Source organism: Ips typographus, linkage group LG3 (genome assembly GCF_016097725.1).
Source record: "Ips typographus isolate SLU linkage group LG3, UJ_Ityp_2.0, whole genome shotgun sequence".
In the NCBI taxonomy this organism is placed as follows: Eukaryota; Metazoa; Arthropoda; class Insecta; order Coleoptera; family Curculionidae; genus Ips; species Ips typographus.
In genome coordinates, this window is record NC_138424.1 from 11,102,017 (window position 1) to 11,117,370 (window position 15,354).

The 15,354-nt window shown below is 33.6% G+C and overlaps 1 protein-coding gene across 4 annotated transcripts in view; it reads right to left on the bottom strand.

Annotated features, from left to right (window-relative positions):
* Positions 1-455: 455 nt before the first annotated feature.
* bi (T-box transcription factor bifid) overlaps positions 456-15,354 on the bottom strand; it is a 104,211-nt gene continuing 89,312 nt past the window's right edge. For all 4 annotated transcript variants that reach the window (XM_081974647.1, XM_081974646.1, XM_081974649.1 and 1 more), the window contains 3 exons: positions 8,137-8,213; positions 4,712-4,899; positions 456-4,651 (listed from right to left, as the gene is read on the bottom strand). In XM_081974647.1, coding sequence (XP_081830773.1) covers positions 3,903-4,651; positions 4,712-4,899; positions 8,137-8,213 — 1,014 coding nt within the window. In that variant the 3' untranslated portion in view covers positions 456-3,902. The remainder of the gene's footprint in view (positions 4,652-4,711; positions 4,900-8,136; positions 8,214-15,354) is intronic.

Genomic DNA, 15,354 nt, shown 5'->3' on the forward strand with positions numbered 1-15,354 from the left:
CACACTACATTGTTAACATGGTAGTAGATTTTTCACCATTAAATACGTCAGAAAATGTTTGAAATTTTTTTAAAACGTTTTTCATCAATCATTCAAACGGGCCTTTGCTTCTTTACAATAATTGCAAAATCTAATCGAACCTAACGTTACTGATTGTGCATTTTTTTTCAATCGTATCATACAACTGCTCCCATCCAATTTGCTATAATTCACATATTTAATTGACTGGAAAAAATAATTAATAAGGAGCTATTTACTTCGGCCCATTTATTCCCTTTTGCGACATCCCGTACACGAGTGTGTTTCTTTGGGTGTGCGTGAGCCAATTGCCCTTTTGCCTTAATGGAAATCGCCCCGTATATCTCGAAACTAGTCATCTGCGGAAAAGTTACGACGGTTTGCTAATTAATTAGTAACGGGACTTGTTACAGTAATAAAAATAAAACCAAACTGGATAAGTTATTAATTATTGTTTATTTCTTAAAAATTAATGACATATACACAGCGACAATTCACAATTTCCTCCCCTACTCTAATACGTTCTAATAAATTACAAATGATCTGTTTTCGAGAATATTATGGTACAATTTTATTAAAAACAAACAAAACAACTTAAGTTCTGGAACCTACTAGTTTCAACAATTTTTTTAAAACAAATATTCGTGGTTTCCTACTGTATTTTTTATGTTGTATACAGGAAGAAATCAACATTTACAAAACTAAAAAATATCGAGAAAAGAGATTTCTATTTTTCCAAAAGTGTCTCATATTTAGTCTACAAGGATCCGAATCCCTGTCTTTGGCAAAACAGAAATAGCTTAGACGTTGTCCCCGTAAAATTATTATAATATAGTACATTTTCGCTTCAATTTTTTACACGTTTATTACAAGTTTCAACACGAAAAAAAAAACAATATGTACATCTGTTTTAGTTTTAAATAAATATACAAATTATTTAAATTAAAGGAACATGATTCTATTTAGATTCCACAAAGGCTAACACAGTCTACGTAACCTTCAGATATAGTTCAACGGTGTCAAACACAGCATAGTAGGCCCTTTTAGTGAGATTTTAGAGTCAAGTCAGGCCTCCTACATCTATGTTCGACCGTTAAAATAATTAAACGATTATAATGATAATTGCAGATTGCAGAGTAGTAGTAAGTAGTAATAGAAGCACCAACAATACATGGCTTGTTTATTGTATACAATTTAGTAATTTACATATTATTATGTATAGTAATTATTATAATATAATATAAACGTTTGTACTCTCGCTTTAAGCTTAATAATTCTTGTCATGAAAAAGCACTTATAACTTATACACTGCAACAGGGTCCGGTAGTGAATTCTGCTATTGCACTAACAATAAGGTTTCTGTGAAATTTTTAAAGCTGACATTAAAGGAAAATTTGAAATTTGTGAAGAAAAAGTAAACTTACGTATTTATTACGTTAGGGATTTTCTAATATTGCAAATAATTCCCGGGTAAAGAGGCTTTAGATAGTAAAAGCGGTTCAAACAAACTTTAAAGTCACAATATCTCAATAAGAGAATCCTCCTGTTCCTGTATTTAATTTGTTTTGCCAATTTATTCAATGTTACAACAGTCAAAATTGACACCAATTTCTATTTGAATATGATTGGAAAAGGTAGACAGTAAAATTTTTTGGTCACCCTGTATTTGAAAAAGATATGTCGCAGATAGATAATTAGAGCTGTTAATAAACGAAAAAGGAGTTGAGTTAGGCTAAAAATGATTTCTTCATGCTTATACCAGGTGTTGCAGATTTATTTTGGTGAAATACAATTTTTTCTTGGAAACCCTGTATATTTGAGAAAAAAATCATTAAAAATCAACTTGCAGCTCAGTTTGATAATATCCCCATTTCAAATTGTTATTTTGGAGCTACAATTACAGAATTTTGGTGTTTCGAACATTTTCCTCAGTAAACTCCTCTCTGTTTTTGAATTGTATAGTAGTCTCTTACTTTTATCCCTTCAGTTACTTTATTAAACCATTTTATTCTAAAAAAAGTCAAACACAATTATTGAGGAAAAATTGTTTCTTGTTATCATGCGCATTTTAAAGTGAATAAAGAGAGATATGATGTCACGACAACATTAATTTGATTTGTCAAAAACTAAAGAACATTTTTGAAAATAAAAAAATTAATGGTTATAAATTGTCATATAATAATTTGCAATTTGTTGGTTTTTTATCTAAATAAAATATTCTGATTATTGGAAATTAACGTTACGAAGACGTTTTGAACTTTTTTTTCAACATTTTAACTTGTCGAGTAAAACTTGAAATGTTTTTAAAATTTCTTCAAAATCTCAAAAATACATATTTACTTGACTTTATCAACAATGCTAACCTAACCTAACATGTGGTATTATCTTTTTATTTTATGATGTGCATTTGTTTTCTTAATTTTGGTACTGATAAGTGTGTTAAAAAAGAACCAAAAAAGGTTTAAAACGTTCACATAACATTAATTTATATTAATAATTTGACTGCCCTTATACGACAACTTGGTCAATAAACAATAATAAACTTGCTAAACTGTAATATACTGGTCAAAGTATAACAAAAACATTGTTTTCACTTGACAAATTTTTCATTAGAACACACTTTTTCACAAGTTTAATGAAGACTTAAATTTGATTAAGAACACAGCTTTGTAAACATTATTTTTATTATTGCTGAAGGAAATATGTCAGAATTAATTATTCACTTAAAATAATAGTATTGTAGTCAATATTTTCAAAAACATCAAAATTATACTTTTTTACTTAAAGCGTTACTTTAAATTTAACCGTTTAACCAACCTTTTAAAAATTAAAAATGAAGTTAAGTAAAGTTATAACTGTTTGAGATTTTTGGTTAAAAGTATACTAACTGTTTATTAACATTGATAGCACAAACTAATAAAATAAAATGTTGGTATTAAAAACATAATGTTTGCTTCACAACTACCTAACATTTTTAAAACAAATTAAATGTCAAATCAGAACTTCAGTTTCAGAAATTTGGCCTTCTGGAAAGCTAATTATGAAACCTGACAAAAACTAAGCCAACAGCTTTTAAAAAGTACAGTTATTGAGAATTGTAAAGATTCGAAGCTAAATTAGGTCATCATTTCATACCAGTATTGTCTTTTAATAGGCATTTCACTGCTAAGTCCTTTCCAAGTTAATTAAATTATTTCGAATAAATGAATCAAGTTACAGTTTCGTAATTAATAAGCATTCAATTACCTACTACTTTTAATAATCTGATAAGTGGGAGCAAAAGAAGTCTGTAATTGGTAAAAAGACGTTTGGCATTCACTGCTTCGGCGCGGGTGTAATCTTCTTCTTTCAGCCCTTGATACGCCAATATCTATTGTGCGTAAAACGTTTAACATACTACGGGCTGAAAGAAGGACTACACTCTTGACCAAATAAAAAAATTTAACTTTGGCCACAGGCATAATTTTCTTGTTTCAGTCCGTTGTACGTAAATGTTTTATTTGATGACTCTTTAAAAGTGCTGGTGTACTCTAAAAATACCTAAAAGTGGAAATTGCATGTGATATTTTAAAATTGTGAAACGATTCTACATCACGTTCTAGATTCTTTTTTGTTCAACTACTCTTTCAAATTTATACATATAAAACTGAGAAATGTGAAAACACCGCAGTAATTCTTCGCATTAGTAGTACTTTTGGTTCTTATTTTAGGTGCTTTTGAGATATTGGACTTTAAAATTTGAGTGTGACCACTGGCAAACAATATTCACTAAGGCAAGATTGGGAAAACAATGAAAAATGTCTAAAGCCTCCGAATAAAGTACGGTAAAACAATATCAATCATTTATCACACGCACGCACTCACACCCAAACTCTCGCTCACTATTATTTATCACCATTACTGTCCCCAGCAAGTTCACTAGAATGTTTCACGTCCAAACCGTTCACCATTTTCTCTATACTCTTCAAATCACTAGGTGAACTGGCCGTTTCCGGTTTCGGCGACACTGTGCTGGCCCTCAATGGAGGTGACAGCGAGGAACCACGTAGTTTAGTGCTGTTGGGTGAATTGCTCAGGCTTCGAGTGTGTGAGCTGGGGGTGACGGTTTCAAATGCGCTTCCTAGTGGTGAGGCGCTCATTCCTCCCGCCGTGCTCGTTGGTAGAGTGTAAGGAGTGAATCTGTGTCCTCCTTTCAGGTGGTTGTGAATGGGAGAGGTAGGTGACAGATGGTGAGGGTTTGGATGAGCTAAATTCTGGTAATGGCTGAATAGAGCCGGATGTTGAGCGGCCAAAGCTAACTGAGCATTGAACAGAAGGCTGGGGTTCATTCCGGCTGGGGAATGACCCCCTGTGAAGAGATTCAGGGAGGGCGCAAAAGGGTTGGGACCTGCTGCTCCAGGGTAGAGTCCAGGAGGATAGAAGTATGGTAGTAAATGCGGTGGTGGATGGATTGGAGGCCCTACACTGATGTTGGGAGAGGGGTATTCTCCGCTGGAACTTGAAGGACCTGCAGTAGAGTCTTTAGGAGAGCTAGCCCTAGGGCGAAACGCTGTACTTCCTGGTGATTCACTGCATGAGGATTCGGAACCGCTGTCGTCGTGTAGTCTCCGTCGGATTGAGTCTTCTTCAGCACCTATAAACCACTTAGTGGTTAGCCACAAGGCTTATTGAAAAAAAAAAATCCAAAACTTACCACTATGACCTATACTGGACGCCACTGGTGTGGAAGGGTTCAAGCTAGGTCGGGGACTGTCAGCTGTTCCCACTACGTCCAGTTCACCATCATCAGTTTTCGAAACAGTGCTACTATCGGCAGACATGCGCGCTGGAAGCGGATGTGATATTTTGTCATCTGTATGCCGTTGCGCCAACATGGCTTGTCTGTAACAATAGTAAGAATATCTCTATAAAATTTTTGTTTAGAGAAGATTAACGCTTTCTTAAGGGTCAATGTTTAACAAACTAATAGAAGACCATCAAATTCAGTGTTCTGTTCGTGGTGTCAATACCATATTTGAAGCAAAAGAAATTCAAACAGACACTATTACGTCTATAACCCTCCTACAAAATAAAAATATTACCAAAAGTTGTTTTGATCAGTTTTTAGATAAACTTAGTGATTCATACATTGAAACACCAAGTTTGACAGTAGGGACTCAGAGACTAATAATTCGAAAAATAGACCCTAAAAACATAGGAATAAACTTAAAATTGTACTATAGTGACTATGGCGAATAACACTAGTACGAATAGAAGACACATCTGAAGAAATAGACATAGTGAATGAACATTTGGTCATCAAGGAAGAAGTATTAAGTTCAGTGGCATGATGATAATTTATGGACCAATTCCTCAAAAATCAAAAATCCACCAATAGAAAGAGTAAAACAATACAAATAATTAAGAACAAGTCTTAATGAAACCAATGACAGCTCGAAAGAAATGTAGTGAGGTGAATGTAGAAACTTTTCTGCAGGCAAAATCTAAACCTTGATATTGAAATTCGACTGATAAAGTATTATATCTTTTTGTATTTCAGTGGGGGATGGAAAAGTGAATGAGGCGTATCCAGAAGATAAGGAAACTACTGATAAGCAACAAATACCAGAAACTACAAGTGATCAAATTAGACCAAGACAAAACTCATAACGGATTAGATGATCATGTCGATGTAGTAACAACAACATATTTCAAAAATTGAAAACGTCTTGACGATTGAGGCAATCTGGTGGAGATGTCAGCAGAAGAACTTGATTATATGGTACGCCACTGGCTATTTGCTCAGAAATCATCTACCGTCCTAAAGAACAAAGTGCAGCAATCAATCGTGCAAAGGGGACGGACCTGTCGTTCGACATTTGCCCTAACTACACACTACCCCGATTGATAACGCGATTAAGACGTCTTAAATTGAAAATAAAAGACTGGGAGCCCCAAATTCGGCCTTAGGGTCGATGCTCTATCGATTTCGCATTAGAATTTTTAATGCTCGATCCGCAGACGACGAAAAAAATCATGCACCCGGGGATCAACAATCTCATCTGGCTGCCCTTTTGGGTCCCCAAAGTTAAACCGCGACCTTAAGCAAATGCCGGGGTTAATTTGAAGCGATCCTCGCGGGGTTGCAAACTCTCATTTAAATATCCACCCCTGATCTCTGCGAGATAAATAGGATTTACCTTAGGAGACTTATTTGGAATGGTTTCACTAATTTGTATGTCCAAAAACGACCAAAAGGAATCTTTCATAGAAAACGTTTTGATTATTATTTCAAAGCTGGATTTGTAGATCGAGACAACAAAACAAAAGCACAAGCAAGAGTAATATAGGTAGAGATGGAAAAGAAGAAACTTATTTTAGGAGAAAATGTCAAGAGAATTTCATAAATTTTAGAAGAATTTAAGAGAATGAGGCACATCAAAAGCAACAATTCAGGCAATAGAGTTTGCAATATTTGGAAATTATAAAATGCCAAGTGTTTCTTGGAGGAACCACACTGCAAGTAGTCTTTACAGCTCCATGGAACCAAGTTTGACAGCTGGGACGTTAAGTAATACTTTGCTTGCGTCACGTGACAGCTTTACTCACTTACCAGTCAGGTGAAAGTATAAAATGCTAAATAGATGCGTTACTTTGAAGAATTACACTGTAAGTTGTGTTTTATCAAAGTTTCATGAAGATTGAGCCAAATTTGTTAGTTCTGACTGATCACGTCACATAACGTCACAACTGTCAAATTTCCCTCCATAGAACTATAAATTTAATATATGTGCAGTGTGATTTATCCAAACGAAGGAACTACATATTTTGGATTGGTAATTTCGCGTCACAGCTGCGTGATTTTTGACAGCTGTCAAGTGACGTAAAAAACATATCAAAGTATCTGTTAATGTCACAAGTGTTCAATTTAACTGTACGGAGCTAAAAATACAACTTGCTTGTTTATCAAAGAAATACAACTAATCTGCCTATTCCAGTTGTATGTTAGTGCTGAATGAGTTTTGACAGTTGACAGCTGTCAGGTGACGTAAGAAACATATCAAAGTGTCACTTAGCCTCCCAAATGTCAAATTTACGGGTGTAAATACAAGGTACAACAGTTTTGCATTCGATAGTTTCGTCTCATTGCTGAATGCGTCTTAATAGTCATAACAAGTGTCACCTGACTATAAACCACGCTGTAAAGTGTCATTAACTGTCATAACTGTCAAATTTAACGTCTTAAAATGTCATTTAACGTCACAAACTCCAAATTTAACTCCACAAAGCTACGAATGACAATTTGCGGCGTGATTTATTAAAAAGACGCGACTATTTGACATTTTACAGTTTCAAGACACTGTTTAATGATTTTTTATTGTCATTAAACGTCATAGTTTGTCAAAGTGCCCCACGTTTTTCCAACTACACAAATTAAAAGCCTTTGGAGCTTTTCGACTTTGCCAGAATGACTGAATCAAGAGTTTTGGCTTTGGCAACGTTGAATAATTTTCAAGCTTTTTCTACGTGGAAAAGGTGTTTAAAAGTCTGAAAAACTAAAACTTTTTCCCCTTATAAAGGTTTGGCTTGAGTCTCACACACCGAGACCAGTCGTCCAAAATTCAATTGAATCATCAAGGAAATCTACAAATTAACATTGGCAAGCTATGTTTATGATTAAGCTTCATAATTTAAGCTTGAAGTCTTTCTTATCTTCTTTTACACCAGAAACTGCATCTATTGACTCTCTTAGCCTTAAATGACTAACAAGTTTAGGAATTAAAACTTTGTAATTTACTAAACAGCAAAAGGTCGGGTTCCTAGGCAGTAAAATGACACGAATGACTGGCGAATTTGATTATGTAAAATAAATAGCAAACGGCCGCAAATTAAGCTATAAAATATCCACCCTTCTGGTGTCGTATAAAATTGTCCCTCGCATTAAACAGAAGGGCACTAATGCGTTAAAAGCCTGACCTTAAAATTACAAGGCACTTTTTTGAACCCCTAATAGAGACAATGAGATAGATAATGCTGTTTAAATATGTTGGCGCGTTTCGAGGGGATTAAGTCTCGCAAATTGATTGTCCCCCCCTCGCCCCCGGATTGTAAAGAGGGGTAGCAAAATTAGATACTTACTTCTTCTCCCGTTTTCCTGCTCCCGTATCTCTGAAGCCTTTTGCGAACGGGTTATTGTCGATCTTCAATTGGGTGATCTGCAATAAAATGAACCAGTTTCATAAATTATCGTAAATAAAATCGTTATCATCGTCAATCAATCGGGAAAATATTTATACAATTCCGAAATGGAAGAAAAAAACTGTTTAGAAATTCCGCATTTCCTTCTACAACGCGCAACAACCCGGCTATGCTGTTCAAGAATTTTAATTCAAAACCTTGTCGACTTTATTACAACCTTTTAGAGCTCATTATACATCTTACGATACTTTTTAATTTTTAATTTGCGCTACGTATTGCTTTTATAAATAATATATTGCCCATTGTGTCCTCATAATAGGCTCGTACGCTGAATTTATAAATATGCAAGACGGTTTGTCACTCCATGTTTGCACCTGTATACCGGTCGATTATCGTGGAGTTTCTGCACCGACCGTACCATCATCAGGCATCGCAAAACCTCTCCACAAACTGGATTTACAACGCGAACGTTCATTCATCGCCCTGTCAATCCATTATTCACTTTTCAATAGACGCGCTATAATAAAATTGAAAAAAAATCGTCGACTTAAGGCTGCGTATACCTGTAAATTTCACTGATTTATGGATTTTGTGCCGTTTCCGGGGTTTCTTTTCTTTGCAAGAAGGCGCCGCCACTGGTTTATGGTGAAATCACTCGAGTAATTGCGCTGTGATTCAGTAGTTGAAACAAGAAAACAATTCCCTTTAATTCAATGGTCATCTGTTTTCTTTGTATATTTATTCATTATTGCTGACATCTAGGGAAAAGGTAATCTGTGATAATATGATAGCAAAAACATGCAGTAGGAATAGGAACCATAACAAGAGCGTCGCCAGCCTATGACCTAGGGGGGGCATGTTGATATGGAATGGAAGATGGGAAAATGGTATTTTATTTAAAATTGCAAGAAACTTGTTCAGTGGGACCTATTTTCTGATATATCAATTGAAACATAATCTCCGGTTTTTCGTAAATTTGTCGACTATTTTATTATGAAAATCCTGTACATTTTCATTGATATTACTTTTTTTGAATTTCTAAGGGTGCCCCTACCTGCTCCCCCTTGGCGACGCCCTTGAACCATAATATAATAATAACCATAATTAAGTAAAAAATATTGTAATTATAACCACGTGACTTGAAGTAATAATTTTTATTGGTTTATTGTCAGAGAGTTGTTGTCAGTGTCTCCTTTATAATGCACAAAAAATTATACTAATACTGAGTGGTATTAAATCGAATCTAACTAAGTTGACTTAAGAATGAGGTTTCAAGTACTAAAATTATCTCGGATACTTAGGCAGTTGTACAAATTTAGTACTTTTTATTATACTTTCTTGGCACATTCAAATGATGCCAATAGTTGATATGACTTCTTATTTGTTGCCACAGAATACCAGAGTTTGACTGTTTCACAAAATTAATTTTGTAGTCAGTATGAAGCATCAAATTTGGCAACGTTTGACGTACTCTAACCTAACCTAAGATAGTCTTGCATTTCAAACAGTTGCCGGATTTACGAATTGTACTTAAATGTACCTAAATAAACCATTTCAGTACACGTGACCTTTAGTAGGTATCTGTCATGTTTGTTGTGAGACACTCAATGTCAAATGACGTCATTCTAGAATGGTTTATTGATTTCTTATCGGGTACTGATGGTTACTTGTTACACGTGTCACTTTTTGCTTCATAAACTGTCGTCTTTATCGATGAATTTATTTGTTTTCCTTCAATTGCTTTTGCAAAAAAAACTAGTTAATGCGCCTAATAAATCAATTAAACAGGAATTTTCTTTATGATCAAATATGACAAAGTTTGGATCTAATTTGTCTGTAAGTAAACAATCAGTAGAAATCTATTGAACAGTATTCATTAACAAGTTAGAATGTTTTCTCCTCTGATCCATTCAAATGCAATGGACAGTTTATACAGGATAATAACATAATTTTGTTTATAAATACATAATAGAAGAATAATATCTTGAGCTAACTAACTGCCCAGACATTTGGAGACAAGACCAAAAGCCAAACATATTTTAAAGAATTCCACCAAAGCCAGAAAAGAAGAGCGGAAAAATACCTTAAAATTGGCTAGTTGTTCATAATTTTTGAGAGAAGATTTTAAAGAATATGTGAAGTCTAACACAGCCAGAAAAGAAGAGCGGAAGAATGTCTTGAGCTAACTAAATGCCCAGAGTTTATGACAGAACCAGCAAAACAGAAGAACAAAAGCATATTTTAAAGAAGATATGAATTCTATTAACGCCAGAAAAGAAGAGAGAGAAAATTGTCTTGATCTGGCTAATTGCCTAGAAATATTTCCGGGATTAATTATTTAATTTGAAGTGTTTACAATTTATATTTATTAATATACCGTAGTGCCAGGTAATTTTTGTGTGTGTTTTATCATTTTTCCTTGTTCATTTTATAAAGCAATTTAGAGGTTTTCTCAAGTTTTTTTTAAGAAATGACCAGTCGTTATTTACATCTTATTCCTGTCTGAACCATTGGTAAAACTCATTTACTGGGTCAGTGTGACGGTTTTTGCTGCATTTTTTTAATGTAGTTCACCCATTGAAAACATACTTAAGTTTAATTTTTAACTCTTAAAAGAAAAGCATTTTTGAATTAAAATTTTACAAGTTTAGAGATATCTTCAAACTTGGCCTATTCTGTTGGGAATCAACCTTTTTAATTAAATGTTTATACATCAGGACTAGGTAAAAAGGATGTTAATGATTACAAAAAAAGTCAAATAACTAAATATTTTACACAAAACATCATGTCAAACCAATTTTTTTTAAAACTGAACGCACGTTTTGTTGACAATCATCAAGAAACCACAAATGTTTCTTTATTTTATAAGCTTAAGATTAAAATGAGCAATACTGGTTGAATTTTCATCATGCATCTAAAATTAGTTGTTGAAACTGCTAGAAGTAAAAAAACAAATTTATGAATGATATAAATTCTGAGTAATTATAAATCAACAAAGGAACAGACAAACAAAATAAAATCAAATCAAATACAAGAGAACAGAGTAATGTCATTGCTATACAGGGTGGAGTTAGACATGGATGTATTCTCCTCTGATCTTCAATTTATACTCGGAAGAAATATTTACCGAAGCTTTGGAAAATACTGACCACGAAATCCTGCTAAACGTTCGATACGCGGACGACACTGTAGTAATTGGCTTGCAAGAGCTGATGAACAGGATGAACATGCAAAAATGAAGACGTCAGAATCATTCGATGTTAGTTTTCTCGACACTCTTCTAGAGTGTAGATTCATATGGACATTGACAGAGGCCACCCAAAGAAGACTTGAAATGTGGGTATACAGGAGAATTCTGAGTATATCATGGGTGGACAGGGTGTATAATGAGACTGTACTGGAAAGAATAATGAACAAAGAAAAAGGAGTGATAAACACTATAAATTAAGACAACTTGAGTATCTGAACAAAAAGAACATAATAAAGTCACCTGGAGCCGTTCCTGCTCACTCCGATGACGCCATTGACGCCACTTCCCAGAAAGACCAAGTCTTTTACCATCCTGTTTTAACATCTTCTAATTATCGCACGACATAGATACCGGCGATGCTGTAATCTGTACCAAACGGTGTCGCAAAGCGGTGCCTTTCAGCTTTTTTCCAGCACCAGACTGTTGTCACATTTCTTTTTTTTTTTCGGGTACTTCCTAGAACTAATTAGGTGTTGTTCTTCTTGGTGCCTACTGGGACGGCCTTTTAAAAACATTTTATTAGAGTAATTAAGTGCTAATATTCACTCGTCGGCGCACTAAGAAAATTACCGCAGTACCACTTTCTGAACTAGGTACTATGATAATGGGTGGTTAAGCTGCCGCTGTAGGTTAATAACGGCAGTTCAGCTTTAATCAACAGTCTTCGTAAAAGTCGTCGAGAGTCGATTGGGTGATTTATCGCATTCGTTTAATTGATATTGTTATGGTTCATTTAATTAATTTGATTTTTGTTTTCAGTTGTTTTTAGCTGCCAATCATCGAGATAGAGCTAGAGAAAAATACGTATTCAAATGTTGAGTAAACATGTAACGCTCATAAACACATCTGTTTATTAATTTGACATTGAAGTTTAATCTACTTTATAAATTTCTGAAATTTTCTGTAGTACTTCCTACCATTCAGTTTTATTGGAATTTTTATAATGTTACTAGAAAGCCTAAAGGATGTTTCTAAATGACATATTCCTATACATGAGGGAAATTTTGGACATTTTTAAAGGAAAAAATTGCATATGAAAATATGTTGTTAACTTTTGAGATACAGAGTGGTAAAAAAATTCCACTTATAACAACTATACCATACCATATACACACCAGATACCAGTTCAAATGTCTTGTCTGTCAAAAAAGTTTTTTTCTGTTCTACCCTGTATCTCAAATTTAAGAACGTTCACGGCATTATGTTGAAATAAATTTGTTTTTTTTTTTAAATGAGCACCCCCCTAAATATGAGCATGATATAGAATATTTTAAAAAAGACAACAAATTCGTCTACATTAATTATACAATGTGCCTTTTCGATAAGTGTTCTTGTACAAATAATTTTTGTGTTTAAAATATGTTTATTTTCTAGGCTGTTTCTTCTTACGAACTGAATCTGTAGAACTCAGAATCAATAGAATTATTGTAATAAGAGCTTTTCCTTCTAGAAATTGCTAGACAACATAATTCAAAAAGGTTGCAATGGTAGAGGATACTCTAACTCACGTATTATAATTATATGACAACATTTACTAGGAACTAGGAAGTTAGGTCCTTTAGGTTAACATAGTAATAATGGATTTATGTAAATCCAACTGAATTTCAAATCATCAGTTTGTCACCAAATGACATAGCTGCACAGGAAATTTATACCATTATAAGAACCAAATTAGATAAGCCATAACTAACCAAAACCCTCATCATTAAACATAATCAGTTCTCAAACAAGACACACAAATATTGTCAAATATCAGGAAATATTTTTGCTGTGAAGATTGATTTTTTTAAAGCATCAAAACTTTTGTACAGCATGAAGAATTACGTCTACAATAACAAGCTGAAATTAAATGAAAACTTTGATAGAGCCAAGCTCTAATAGCAAATTTTAAGAACTGAATCTGTAGAACTCAGAATAAATAGAAGAGCTTTTCCTTTTTAGAAATTGCTAGACAACATGATTCAAAATGTTGCAATGGTAGAGGAGACTCTAACTCACGTATTATAATTATATGTATGACAACATTTACTAGAAACTACGAAGTTAGGTCCTTGAGGTTAAAATAGTAATAATGGATTTATGTAAATCCAACTGAACTTCAAATCATCAGTTTGTCACCAATTGACATAGCTACAGGAAAGTTATACCATTGTAAGAACCAAATTAGATAAGCCACAAGCCACAACCAATCAAAACCACTCATCATTATTAAACATAATCAGTTCTCAAACAGGACACAAATATTTTTTGCTGTAATAATTGGTTTCTTAAAGCACCAAAACTTTTGTACAGCATGAAGAATTATGTCTACAATACCAAGTTGAAATTCAATGAAAACTTTGATAGAGCGAAGCAAATTTTGGTAATTTTTGTCATGGTTTAGAGTCAGGAAAATGAAAAATAAGCTTCTTTTTAATAAATATAGCCTAAATGGTCACGTGACCATTAAAGTACAGTGTCATGTTTGAAAATTGGTTTAGCATCGAAAGTCGGATTTGTCACGTGATCTTGGTGATTAAATTCACCAAAGTTCAATCAGGAGTTTTGTAAACTCTTCTTTCTTAAGGTTAATAATATTTTAAAAAGTTACAGTTAAAGTTAATTTTTCTTTTATAAACTAGGCTCTAGATTGACTTACTCACTTTACTAACTGTAACATGATTTGTTTTTTTTTTCGTTTAGATCAGCCATTTTTACTATTAAAATGGATTAGCTGGACAGAATTTCGTTATGTGTTGATGGAGGGTTTTAAAAGGTTTGAGTTGTTGTCCTATTGTCTTTTAGTTGGTCTTCAACTTTAACTTATATTTATGTACAGCATCTTTAAAAATGCAGCTGGCACTAAGGTTATTATTTGAATCCAGTCCAGAAACAATTGTTATTTTACTTATTAACTGTAAAAGTTCAGAAAATAAACACTAAAGAGAAACTATTTATGTATGTAAATATAACCTAAATTGCCCAAATGCTTTTTTAAACAATCTGGCAAATACGTCCAACCTAAAGATACTAAAATTCCGTACTTTAGGACCTAGTTTTTCAAGCGTTTTGGTCAAAAAGGTTCTATCGTTCATATATTACTTATTGCTTTTGTTTCTGCAATTTGGCGGATTTAAAAAAATTGGCTACTGGAAACTGCAACGTTTGATGTGATTCAATATCAGTCTGTACTTAGATTTCACAGTTTCTTTAAGTTAATCGCCTATCCGAGTTGGTTTTTGCTACTCTTTAAGTCCACACGATACCTAAAGCCTGTTTGATCTGATTACCATCGGTTTTTTTTACTTCCACTCGTTCACTATCACACAGAATTGGCTTTCCTGTGCTCTGACTCATTTAACTGCTCAGAAGATAGCTCCTCCAGCTTAAGATCACTAAGTCTGGAAGGTCTGATACTTCTTTCACAAGAATTGAATAATGAATATTCTAAACCAAATTTGCTTTTTTTGAACTTGACAATCCCTTCAAGATTGAGACACTTGAGCATCTTTTCAATCCTTTTAGTGTTTTTAATAGTATATAGAATTAATACAAGTGTGATTAAAGACTTTCAGATCAACATATTCAGTTAGCAACAACGTATGCATACGAGATAACATTCTGACTCTTTTTATGCAGATAGTAGCTTGATTTACTAATTAGCCTGTTGGCTTGTATTAAGAAGAATAAAGCCAAAATTGTTTAAAGACACTGCAACTGTACATACACTCACTTTTAAAATATACCTCGAGTTTAAAAACTCACTTTTGCTCAGATTCTCTCTAGCATGGTTTAATGTAAATTGTGCACTTTCCAGTAATTTAAGCTACGTATTTTCCACATTTTGTTCATTTTTTAATCTCAATCTCAATTAAACCTTCATTCCCTCCGGATACTGAACTGCGCAAACTTCAATTAAGGGTGTACAT